This window comes from Verticillium dahliae, genomic scaffold, assembly GCF_000150675.1.
Source record: "Verticillium dahliae VdLs.17 supercont1.15 genomic scaffold, whole genome shotgun sequence".
Classification (NCBI taxonomy): Eukaryota; Fungi; Ascomycota; class Sordariomycetes; order Glomerellales; family Plectosphaerellaceae; genus Verticillium; species Verticillium dahliae.
In genome coordinates, this window is record NW_009276934.1 from 450203 (window position 1) to 462523 (window position 12321).

Consider the following 12321-nt stretch of genomic DNA (forward strand, 5'->3'; position numbering starts at 1 on the left):
TGGGGATTGGTGGCAGGAGACCCCTCGCCGCTTCGGGGCGGCCATGCCGCTCGGGCCGTTGGTCTGCGCCTGCACGAAATCCCCCAAGTCACGACGCTGCCCTGAGGCATCGTGCCGTTCATAGACCCAGGGATGATGCTCGCAAGCAGCTCGTTGACGTTCTGCGAGCCGTTCTGGTCTTCCAGCGTCTTCCTAAAGACATTGGCAAGGAAGTTGAGGATGGCGTTGATCGAGTTCTGATGGCGGTCGTGCTGCTCCTGAAAGACGGCTGCCTGCTGGTATAGGTTTCCATTTTCTCGCTGTATGCGGTTGATGGCACCGAGGATGATCTTTTGCTGATCGCGAACCTTGGCCAGTTCTTCCCTGATCATGGCCATTTCCTTTTTCTCCAGTGGCATGTTGCTCTGCGGCAGGGCTCGCGTGGTTTGCGCGGCAGCCGGGATGTTCAGGCCCTGGGGCAAGTTCTCGTCAAAGCCCACCTCTTCCTCGCTCTCTACTTCGCCTTCTGGTGCCTTGGCCTTCTTGTTGCCGCCCTTGCCTCCGCCATTCTTGGGCTTGTTGATCAGCCACAGCAGATTAGGGTGGCCTCGTCGAAAGTATGGGTTTGAGTACTCGCTCGGACTCTTGTTTTTGCGCTCACTTGCGCGCATCGAGTTGTCCGACAGACCGACTCGTTTGTGAAAACCGTACATGTTGAGCTGCCGCACAAAAGATGCATAATTGTTGTGTTTGAAAAGCTCGGGTATCAGCGTCTTGGCGAATTCGTCCTCATCGAGAACGATGAACGAATCGCCCTTGTCAGACCATCTGATCAGATCGACGTTCTTCTCCTCGTCGAGAAAACTGCTTCAAGTCAGCGACACGGTTCAGAGAAACGGGCGGGGAGACAAAATCTCACCTGCTGAGCTTCTGGACAAAGGGAGGAATTTGTTTCCTCTTGGATTGCGACTCGCGCTTTGCCTTTTGGGCAGCCTCCTCAAGCGCCTCAATACTATCCTGCTCGTTCATGGCACCATTGCCCGGTTGCTGGATAAGCGAAGAGGAGTCGTCAGTCGCATAGGCCCACGGGTCGGCGTTGGGGTCAAAGTTGCCGCGCTGGGCGGTGGGAACCAGCGCCCGGTTCATCTGCCGCCGTGCGAGAGCATTGTTGGGACTAGGGGTCGGATGCTGGCCGTAGGGTTGTTGTGATTGCTGCGACGACGCCTGCTGCGACTGCGGGGGCATCATGCCATACGGGTTCACGCCCTGCGCCGTGCCGTCGACAAAGCCGCCGGCATCTGCGCTGTTATGCCACCTCATCAAATCGTTGGGCGTCGGACTCGGGAATTGGTTCGCCATCGGAGGGACGGGGATGGACGGAGCGGTACCAGGTGCAGGGCGTTTTCGAGGGTTCGATGGAGACATGGATTTGTACATAAAGCTGTCTATGTACGTTTCGGAAAGCGATATGAGGTTGACCAGAAACGTCGCGATTTCGTATGTACTGGTGCGCAGCCGGGTTGAAGCCTGTAGCCTCACTGGCAGACGCGCAGGCGGTACGCGGAGTGCCTCAGAGCCTCGTCGGTGTCTTGCGGGGTTGCGGGCGGAGGATGATCGACCTGCCGAAAGCACAACCTTCTCTTCGTTGCTAGTCTTGTCGCGTGGTCGTGGGAAGAAAAAAATGCGTTGCGCGCGGGGCAGGATGTGTCGCCGAAGTTCTGGAGAAAGTCGTGGGGGAGATTCCGGTCGATCCAGCACTTGGTCGATGGACGTCCTTCCGTCTAAATAATCCGTCTATGTGCTTCCCTGGCGTCACGTTTGTAGAAAGAGCAGATGTGACGTGCCTGCCTGTAGTCTTTTGTGAAATTGAAATACTGCGTCAATTGCAGAAGAGTCTTCGGGTTGTTTCGCTTTGGATGGAGATGTCTGCTGTATCAAAAAGCAATCCGCGACAGTGGTGTCGCGTAATGCTTATCGAGCAAAGAGATGCCCTTGTCGCAAGCGATGGTAGCTAAGGGCCAGGAGGGGTCGGCGCCAGAATAAGGACCGGTGTCTCGGCGAGAAGGTGAAAGGCCTGCGTGATGGCTGGATCTGGAGTCTGGCTGGGTTGAAGGGTCTCGACACGATGTCGGTCAGCCCGTTCTGCGGTCAATGGCTGCTCAGCAAGTGAGTGGGTGTGGGTGGGCTGCAGTGAGGTGCTGCGGTGCAGCTTTCTGGTGTCGCGCCTGTCAGGGTGCCAATAAAGGCCTGTGCCGTACAGGAAAGTGCTGTCAAGGCAGCGGTCAGATGACGGCCAACCAACTGCTGAAGAATCTGTGCCAAAGAAACAGAGTGTCAACTACTCAAGGCTGTCGAAGATGGTTTCGGTCGTGACGTGGCATGAGCACCAGGAACTGGAGCTGTGCTGGTCCGCCGGAAGAAACACAGGCTGGCGAAGTGATGAGATGGGGTGAAGGCACGCCCGCTAGGTTAAGGCAGGCAAAGGCACCGGGACTGTCAGTTTAGGTGCTCCATGCGCTGGTGGCCGCCCGTGGCCTCCGCTGCGGGACATTGAAAAAGCGTCCGGAGGCCAGACAGAGTCAGTCCCTCCCACTAGGCCTTGGCGACCATGGTGAATTTCATCCAATGACATGCAATGGAGAGCCATGTCATCATCCCTACCTTCGCCGTGGGTGCCGCGGAGATTTGCATTGGGAGAGACGTTACCCCACCGTGGGCGCTGAGGCTAGGGACTTTACGCAAGCAGCAGTCTCGATATCTGCATAATTTATTGTCCTAAACAAAAGACAGAAACAATCGCCAGCAACTCATTGACGAGGGCCTGCAGCTTTGGCAGCAAGTACATGGCTTTCTCAGCCGATCAACAATAGACATCTGAGCTTCTCTCGAACCCGCCAGCGTGGCAGTCCTACCAAATACGCAGGGGGGAAAAATCTCTTGGGAAGGCCCACAGCGTCATAACATCATCATCAGTACCCCCGTCCTCACGACGTCATCCGTGCTTTAAGAAATGCCCTTCAGGGTGGAGTCTCTTGGTTCAAAGTTGGGTGGGGCCTCAGATGAAGTTGGCACTCTCAAGCCCTCAACTCCACGGGTATCATCATTGTGTTGGTGACGAACACTATCACTACAGCGGCCATCCATCCTATCGGGCCCCTCGGCCCGCCAGTGCAGACGCCTTGGCCATTTTGGCATTTCTTGCCTGATCCCATTCCCTGCCAGTCTTGCCCGACCGAGCTTCCCTTTCGGCCTTCTTCTCCTCCTGAAGGGTCCGCGCCTTGGCCCGCGGATCGATCACCACGAGCTCCTCCTCGGCCTTTTTGCGGTAGCTCAGGTCCTTGCCCAACTTGTCCGCCTTGAAACTGAGGGCCTGTGACATCCAACCCTCGTCGTCGCTCTCCTCGTCCTGGCCGGCCTTGTCCCAGGCTTTGCAGCTCTGGCAATTGACAATAAAGTGAAGATCGCATAGTTCAGTGTCCTCGTCATCGCCGCCCTTTGCAACCTTGTCGTCAATGGCTTCGTCCGCTTTTGGCCTATGCGTCGTCTCCTTCCCTGCCGGGACCTGGTCGAGTTTTGATTTGAAGGCATTCAGCAGGTCCAAGGCTGCCTGATCCTCCCGCGTAACCGTGGTGCCCCCCGTCCTTCGTTTCCTGCCCCTGACGGAGGTTTCTGGGATCATGTTTTCGAGTGCTGACTTCTTTTTCGCCTGTGGCGCCTGCTCCGTCTGGAAATTCCGTTTCATAGATGCCTTGAGCGCGGCGATCTCTTCGTTGGCTTTCTCCAATGCTGTCTTCTGTGGCTTCTCCTCGGGCTCTGGAGAAGATTCAATCTCCATCTTGACAGGGAGCCTTTTTTGTGGTGGTGCAGCCTTCTTGGCTTGTGGTTTGTCCTCCTCGTCTGACGTGTGTAATTCGGTAGTCGGTACGGGTTTAGGGTCCGCGGCAGCCTCCTGAGGTTGTGACTCGGCCGTCTTCTTGCCCTTCTTCTCCATCTTCTTAGGTTCCTCCTCCTCCAGGTCCATCACTATCCTCGTGTCGAATTTGGGCTTCTTAAAGGCGGGAGTGACCTCGCCTTCGCCTTCCTCGTCACCGAAGCTGAGGAGCTGCTTTCCGCCTTTCCTCTTCTTCTTGCGCTCTACCACGACAGTCTTTGGAGCTTGAGCTGCCACGCGCGACCGCTTGACCATGTCTTCAAAGGGGTTGACCAGGATCTCCACACTTGTAATCTTGACTGGGTAGGTCGGCCGATCTGTGCCGGGCGTGACCTCGCCTTCGCCCATCTTGGCCAGGTTGTAAATCGTGTCACCCATGATGCGCCCAAACAGCGTGTTCTTGTTCGTCAGTTCGTCCGTCTGGTCGAGCGTGAAGAAGAACTGGCTGCCATTGGTGTCCGGTTTGCTCTCGTTGGCCATGCCTAAGAGGCCTCGACGGTTGAATTTTAGCCTCGAATGGAACTCGTCCTTGAAGCACACGCCGGTAGGGCCGGCGTTCTGGCCTCGTCGCTCGTCCATCGGCCAAGGGTCCAGCTCATCGCTGAACGCCCCGCCGTCGTAGATCGACTCGCCGCCATTGCCAGTCCCTGTCGGGTCGCCGCCCTGGAGAATGAAGCCCGGAATGAGCCGATGGAAGATTGTATTGTCGTAGTAGCCGTCGAGGGCGAGCTGCAGAAAGTTGCGACATGTGAGGGGGGCCTGCTTCGCCCAGAGCTCGACGGAGAGGTCGCCCTGGGTCGTGTGCAGGATCGCGGATGCTGTGGGCTGTGGCTCGAGGTTGTATATGGCCGACATGGTGTCGAGCTGCGGGCGCGCGCAGTTGTAGGCTTGGGAGCGTGGTCCTGGGCAATCGTTCGTATGCGCAACGAGGGTCGAGTTCGTCAGTAATGCGGTCACTGTTTGGGAGCTTGCCTGTGCCTAGGCAGCTACGGGTGGCCCAAGCGTCAAACGCCGCTTTGAGATTGTATCGATACAGTCACGTGGGCATGATGGTCTCAAAATCATCAACGTTGTCACTGAAGCTTCCAGATAGACAAACTACCTAGACTTAGAGGCACTGTACTCATGACACTGGTGTTTGGCCCCATGCTTTACCTCGTGTTTCTATCTATGAGGTGGAAAACCCTGCTTTACCTCGCTCTCGTTGATCCTGACACTACACACTTGATTGCGAACGTCACACTCGACGACGCACTCGCTTATGGGAAAAATATAGAATGCGGTCCGCAAAATTCCAGTTTCTTACCTAAAGCTAATCACAGATTTTTCGCTGATAGCTGGTACTGATTGCCTAGAGCAGGGTTCCGAAGGCTGTCCAAGGTCTGGCAGATGTGGAAAGAGGCTTCGACATGTCGTGAAAGCCAAAGGAAGGTGCCTAACCTTGGTTGCCTCGTGCTATCTCCGCAAGAACTGCTAGAAACCATATATATCTTTGAACATTGTTTCACAGACTTGAAATAGTTATTGAATATGGCATTCGATTGATTCCAACACCTTGTTAGGCTGTCATTGACTTATTCGAGATACCTCTTGGTCCATGCTTGACCGATCCCGAGGCTTCATCCGATCTCTGCGGTACAATGCCGACTTCACCATCTGCGACGGAGACGCAAGATTCTGGCGCCGAAACAGTCACCCCGATAGCAGAGAGTCCAGAAGCTGCAGTCATTGAGGCAGCCGAAATATTGATGAGCATGTCGACGGGCACCCAGCCTGCGACATCGCCTTACAGCAACCCCTGCATCTTCTACAAACGTCAAGATGATGGACTATACCGGCTCTCGACCACGAAGGCGCTTCAGTGCATAGGGCGCAAAAGTGCCAGGACCTACAATATCGATACCCTTGTCGGACGAGACGGCCAGGTGTTTGGCATCAACGCCGCTTGCAGAAGCTGCTGTGAAGTTCTTCACAACGGTGCATTCTATCTGATTGATGATGAATCTGCCATCGAAACAACAGCGTTGTTCCTGCTTGAAGAGTTTCGGCACATGGGACCGCTTTCGGACCGAGAATGGGATAGACTCGGATCACTGGCGGCGTGCGACGAGGGGGTTGAATATGAGACCAAAGGGAACAGTGGGCGTCAATCACTAAGGGCGTTGTTGGGACTGCCATCAAACGACAGCCCTTTCATCCTGTCTCTTGACGCGGATGGCAAGTGCGTTATCGTCCAGTCGCTGACCTAGTGCTTTCCCGCCCTGCCGTCTTCTCCGTCGTCCCTCTCGATAACTCTTCTTCCACAAAGCCCATTCCATCCCAACCAACAATGCCCAATCTCAGCCTTCAGACGAATACTATTTGAAGCTAAGCACATACAAGCGAAATAAACGAACCGAGCTGAAGTTAGGATGGCCGGGTACCACGGACAACTGCGCCGTTTGAGCTGCATCAGCAAATGCACAGTATTCTTCTTCTAACCTGACCAGCCTGCTCCAACATGAGCAGGGAATACCACACCTACCTTCACTCCCACCATCGCTACATGGGGCACCGGACGCCACGCCGGAGACGCCTAGAGGAATCAGTTCTTGGAGTCGCACGACGTCGAGATGGCCTTCATGTACGTGGGCACAGCAGCGCAAGAAGTCGACGGCAATACCATGGCCGTCGAGGACGTCGTCCGCCTGGGCGGCGGCAAACCAGACGACTGGGGCGTGCCCAACAGCGAGAGTTACAAGGCCGCCAACACCGTCCAGCATGACGAACCCGTCTAAAGGCCGACGGATGGGCTCCCCGCGGCAGTGGCAGTGAGACTAAAGGCAGGTAGCGATCCTTAGGGGCAGCCGAGCGAACTGTAAACCCAAAATAACAGAGGAGCTCCGCGAAGAGGCCTTCATGAGGCCCAACAGCCCGGTTACATCATACATTGTCAGGAAGCCGACGCGCTCGACTCGCTCTTTTCAACCTGGGCTCTGATCCGTACGATCAGCCTCTTAACGGCGAAGATGAGACCAAGCCGGTTCGCGGTCGCCCCGACATTCCCGTCAATTCCAAACTCGCCGATCTTGTGGTGGACGCCCTCGCCGGTGACAAACCCGTCCGCCCGCGCCTCCAAGGCGCACGCTACCCGGGCCGCGCCCCCGCCGGCCGGTCGTCGTCTCACATTTCCAAGAACACCGAGGTCACCGTGACCTCCGTCGTGGGTGCCAAAGAGAGCGCCGCTGCCAAGAAGGAGGCCGCGGCTGCCAAGAAGCGTGAGGCGGAGGAGAGGAAGGCGGCGGAGAAGGCCGCCAAGATTCTAGCTGCCAAAGAGAAAAGGGTTGCCGATGCTGAGGCCCGATTTCGCAAGGCCCAGCAGGAACTTCGCCGCGTTATCGGCAGTCCTGAACCTGAGGTTGAACTGGAGGTCAGGACTCCTGCTCCAAAAGCTCCTGCCGGTCCGAAGGGTTCGGCCAAGCGCTCCACTCCGGCTCCGGCCTCTGGCCGCCCGGAAAAGAGAACTCGGTCGACTCCCTAGAGGACCGTGCAAATTGTTAGCGATGACGAGGAGAGTGGTGACGAGAGTGGTGACGAGAGTGTGGACGAGTTGACCGCCGAGGGTTCGCTTATGTAGCACTTTATCAATGGTTGGTTTGGGAATTCGGTCACTCGTCCTATCGCTTGTGCCTGTGCCTCTGATGTTTCTGGTACCTTTTTAAGGTTTGCGCTGCATTTTCGAGGTGGCCTTCGGGTTCCCAGGTATTATATTCCACTAGCCACCTAGCCCATTTCACTAAATAGAACCTTTACCCTTGGTCCTCTTTGTGGGATACGATGTCTTCGACTTCCCACTCGTCCTATTCGTCCTCTAACGTAGGGAGGTAAGCCGATTGTTCGGCGTCGATTCGGCGATCGTGCTATGGCTCTAGGGAAGAGACGGGGAAGACATCGTGCATTCTGGAGTAGGTCTCGGGGAGTGTTACGCGGTAAGCTTGTTCGCTTACCCGTTCTAGAATCCGGACCCGGATATACCGTGGTGCCAGCTTTCGGTCTGCTTTGAACCGGAAGTTCTTAGTAGAAAGTCCTATAACGTCCCCGACGCTGAAGGTTTTTGGTGTATGCCTCTTGTCGTAATGGAAGGCTTGAGTGCGTACTGCGCGCTGCCAGTTTTCGTTGACGATTCGGCGAGGCACCATCACCAACGACAACGACCTGCCGCTGGTCATGAGTGCCTGCCTCATCCGCCGCGATAATGCGAATAAGACCTAGACGCAGCTGGCGTCCCAACATGCACAAGAAGTAGTCGTCTTGGGGGTAAGAAGACCCAAGGGGGCTCACTTCGAGTTGATCCGTCGCAAGACGTTCAACGCAGTGATGGCCGACTGCAGCCGGGCGGCGAAGCAGGTTTTCCGTAAGCTACGCTTCGGCCCCCTGGGCAGCATATGATCGGATAGCGGTCGGCGAGGCCCGACCTGTCAGATTCCTGCAGGAGGTGAGAGCGTTCGGACCGAAATGAGAGCCGGAGCCGGGGCTGTGTAGGAACCGGACGACGACGAAGCCAGAAACGATTGCTGAGTTGGGAATGACATCGAGGATGTGGAAAGATAGGAGATATGAGATGGTGAATCAGTCAGATAAGAAGGAATACTATAAAAACAAGAAACACGACGAGGAGACACGGACAATCGTCAATAAGGATGCGCAATGCTTCATAACTCGTGATGCTTTATCGTCTTTTGATTTCCCCGCTCTAGTTTTTTTTTGTCTCATCTGTTGCCTTTCTATCTTTGGCAAATGTGTTCGCCACAATAAATGGGAACACGAGAGTGGCATCTGCATAAACCTGATAGTTTTGTCAGTTGACTTCCACGGCACGTCAAAAAATCTTCGTACCTTGACAGCATCTGCGCCGACCTTGATCTTGCCCCAGGAAACAGCCTCGTCGGGCCTGGCACCGGCATCGCTGCCGTCAAACTCCTGGCCGGTATTGATGTATACGGCAGACTCGGCACCATTGCGCATCAGGCAGGCATTGGCAATGTGATGCTTGATGACGCCGCCGCCGAGGATAATCATGCCAGCGCGCTTGGCGCGGACCGAAATGGTGTTGATCTTGCGAATGTCCTCCACAATATCGCATTTCAACTGCTGGGGGGATGTCTTGAAAGTGTGAAAGTAAAGCATGTCGCCCAGGCTGCCGTCTGTCAGCGCAGGGCAGAAGACGGGAATGTCGTTCTTCCAGGCCCAGTAGTAGACGGATCGCTCATCGTTGATCTCCTTGCCGAGGCGGTTGATCATCTTGGACGGGGTCCAGTTGATTTCTTCCTCGGACCCTTTGCTGGCTTCCTGTTCCTCGAGCATCTTGTCGAAAATGGGCACAACCCAGTCCTCAAACTCGCGGTAGTTGGAGTTGGGCACGACGAGGTTTCCAATACGATTCAGCCCCTTTTTCCGCAGTCCCGCGCCTGATTCAGAAAAGGAAGACATGTATGTGTCGCCCAAACACTTGATGAAATCCTCCTCAACGCCACCTGCCGTCGTCACAACAGCGGAGACATGCTTGTGCTTGACGAGCCAACGGAAGACGCCTCTCATGCCAGACGAGATGAGGTTCGAGGTGTAGCCCAGAAAGATGGTGGTTTTGTCGCCCGTCTCCGGGTCTCTCCAGGCCCTCTGTCGCCACGTCAGCGACCGAGAATGAACTCAAAGGCAGAGAGCAAGAAAAAAAAATGAGATAATCCTACCATGCCATTGATGATCCTAATGGCGTCTGCGAGAGATGTGGCCTGGAAACCCATGTATCGCATGCCGCGCAACAAATCGTCGGCTGTGATATCGCCATCTAGATCATCGAAATCCAATTCTTGAACCTTTTGCGCCCCCTCAGGCATTTCCTCGGAAACCACCAGCACTGCATCTGTGGCTGCCGCCGGAGGGGCGTTGCTCTCGGTCGAGTTCATGATGAAGGACAGCCGGACCAGGGTACGATGTCTGTCCCAGGGTCTGTCTGTCTGTCTGACGGGTAATGGTGACTTGATTTTGCTGGTGCAATACGCACAATGTTCAAGTAACAGAAGTTGAAAATTCCAGGGAATCTGTGTAAGAGAAAACCAAATCTGGATCTACTGTATTGAGAGCCCTTCTGGTGTCTTTTACTTGAGTTGTCGCGTCATGTGAAGAGTCGTCGACGTTGAGAAAGACTCACTGCACAGACTTTGAAGAGGTACGTACCGATCGCACGATGCAGAATGCAGAACCGAAAACCCTACCACTAGAAGGTACCTAGATTGCCAGGCACGGATCCGCGACTCGTGCAAGACTCGGGGAACAAGTGGAGACGCACAAGCCACCTGGATGTACTGAAGTACCATCGAATCTCGAATTGCGGCCCCCCCCCCCCCCCTCTTACCTGGAGGCTGAAATGCCCTGAACTGCCGGGATAACCGCCTGACTGGCCGAACCTAACAAGCCTGGGATGCGACCAGGTGAGGCTCCGCTGAGCTCGTTTCGGGGACCGATTAGGCGCCCCTGGTTAGCGTCCTTCACCCTTTGCCCTTCCCTTCGCTCTTTGCCCTTTTTGCACTGAGGGCCTGAGGACGGAAGACTGAGGACTGAGGACTGAGGACCGAGGACTAAGGACCGAGGACTGAGGACTGAAGAAGGGGGAAGGAGGGAGTCTTGTGGTGGCTGCCCCAACTGCTGGTGTCTCCACTCTCTGATCGTGTGGCCAGGTGCGATCCATTGGTCCTTGGTCCATGGTCCCTGCCTGGATCAATCTGAAAGCACACACGAGCCCAGGTAGGCCTAGTCTCTCGCTGCGGCGCCCGTGCCACTGCCAGCACCGGCCAGACAGTCCACTGAGTGTCTTCAATCCTTCAATCCTTCAACATCCAAATCTCCATACACGCCAATGCACAACACCCCTCCCGGCGAGCACAGTCAACTTAGCACGCCGTGAAGCACGACTTGACTCCCATCGTGAAGACGATCTGTGATTCAGGCACGAGAACGACGTATCGTACACGTGCATCCCATCACGGACGGCGCGACCCTTGCGCAGGTGGAGATTCGACGTCTGTTGCTGTTCCTCGACAAACGTACCGGTGGTCGACACCCAAAACCTAAACCCAGACTGCGCCGGATTTCAACCACATTCACTTCCGCGACTGCATCCACGGCCATCACGGATGGTGTTGAAGTTTATAGCAAGGGCGTCTCGAGGGCAGTAGCCCGCCCGGAGCCATGTGAGCATTCCCTCCACCCGTACCTTGGCAAACCATGATGAAGATTCCCGTCGCGACATGCGATACCCAGCGCCGGTGCTGTTCATGTTCTCTTTACGCGCCTCAGTCTCTCTGCAAAGACCCGTGGCCTATGCCACGTGTATCAATGTAGTACCGTGTGCCATGTTTCCCCCCAAATGCTTACACGTCTTCTAGGAATCCAACAAGATACAATTCACGATACGACGGCGATCGCCGGTCTCGATCACCTGGCGAGCGTTCGGAGCGCTACGAGCGAGGTTCCCAGTACAGCGATGGTGATAGGAGGCGATCATCAGCCGAGACGCGCTCTGCTTCAGCTTTCCAGAACAACCGCGAGCCGTTCCGGGATAACATAGCCCGCGAACCACCTCGCGGCCCGAAAGCCCTGCTTGACCCACCAGCTGGTCCTCGAGGTGGTGGACACGCTGGCGACTTCGTCGGTAGGGGACGAGGTCGAGGACGCGGCCGAGGATGGGGCCGTGACGGCAGCAGAGACCGAGGTCGTGATCGCGACGGAGACTTTAGAGACCGCGGATGGGATCGCGACGAGTTCCGTGACCGCAGAGACAACAACTACCGAGACGACCGGAGTCGAGAGAGAGAGCGAGATCGCGATTGGCGCGACGGCCGAGAAAACTTTCGCGCAAGGAGACCCTCGCCAGGCAGAGGCCGATCGCCGCCCCCGCCACTACGCGAGTTCCGAGACCGCGAGCCTGGTCTTGTGGTAGAACCAGAACGCTCCAGACGTGGATCAAGGGATGGAGGACCTCCTTCGGCTGGCTCCTCCAATTCCGACCAAGCATTCGGCTTTGGAGGGCCTTTCCCCCGTGGTGGAGGCTTCCGAGGGCGCGATCGAGGACGAGGCTGGGATCGCGGAAGAGGTGGCAGAGGAGGAGGAGGAGGAGGAGGCGGCGGCTATTACGATGAGCGCGATAGGTTTGGGCCTCGCAGTCGCTCTCAGGAAGGGCGCTGGGGTCGCGAACGAGACGAACGCGACCGCGTCGAACGCAACGACCGATGGGCCGATCCTGATGCCCGCCGAGACCCCCGAGACGAGCGAGAGCCTCCCCGTGAGCTCTTCCGAGCAAAGCTCGAGCGGGGCCAATCATCGCAGGCGCCATCTCCGATCAACAACAAGGATGTCTCTCCGCCTCCTGTCGCTCC

General features: G+C 56.2%; 5 protein-coding genes across 5 annotated transcripts in view; 2 read left to right on the forward strand and 3 right to left on the reverse strand.

The window, feature by feature from the left end:
* The window catches only part of VDAG_07024 (heat shock factor protein), a gene marked incomplete at both ends in the record, with an annotated part of 2341 nt that extends 1003 nt beyond the window's left edge, over positions 1-1338 (reverse strand). Inside the window, 2 exons of the mRNA XM_009655929.1 lie at positions 93-843; positions 899-1338. Of these exons, the coding sequence (XP_009654224.1) occupies positions 93-843; positions 899-1338 (1191 nt within the window). The remainder of the gene's footprint in view (positions 1-92; positions 844-898) is intronic.
* A 1786-nt stretch (positions 1339-3124) lies between these two features.
* VDAG_07025 (peptidyl-prolyl isomerase CWC27) lies at positions 3125-4816 on the reverse strand (the record flags this gene model as incomplete). Its single annotated transcript, XM_009655930.1, has 1 exon — positions 3125-4816. The coding sequence occupies exon 1, from the start codon at positions 4763-4765 to the stop codon at positions 3125-3127; it is 1641 nt and encodes a 546-aa protein (XP_009654225.1). The 5' UTR covers positions 4766-4816.
* Positions 4817-6522: 1706 nt separating this feature from the next.
* On the forward strand, positions 6523-7430 carry VDAG_07026 (uncharacterized protein; the record flags this gene model as incomplete). The annotated part of the gene is made up of 2 exons (XM_009655931.1): positions 6523-6681; positions 6903-7430. The coding sequence occupies 2 exons, from the start codon at positions 6523-6525 to the stop codon at positions 7428-7430; spliced, it is 687 nt and encodes a 228-aa protein (XP_009654226.1).
* Positions 7431-8642: 1212 nt separating this feature from the next.
* VDAG_07027 (deoxyhypusine synthase) lies at positions 8643-9852 on the reverse strand (the record flags this gene model as incomplete). The annotated part of the gene is made up of 3 exons (XM_009655932.1): positions 8643-8735; positions 8786-9565; positions 9637-9852. The coding sequence occupies 3 exons, from the start codon at positions 9850-9852 to the stop codon at positions 8643-8645; spliced, it is 1089 nt and encodes a 362-aa protein (XP_009654227.1).
* Positions 9853-11170: 1318 nt separating this feature from the next.
* VDAG_07028 (uncharacterized protein) overlaps positions 11171-12321 on the forward strand; it is a gene marked incomplete at both ends in the record, with an annotated part of 4839 nt that continues 3688 nt past the window's right edge. Inside the window, 2 exons of the mRNA XM_009655933.1 lie at positions 11171-11211; positions 11332-12227. Of these exons, the coding sequence (XP_009654228.1) occupies positions 11171-11211; positions 11332-12227 (937 nt within the window). The remainder of the gene's footprint in view (positions 11212-11331; positions 12228-12321) is intronic.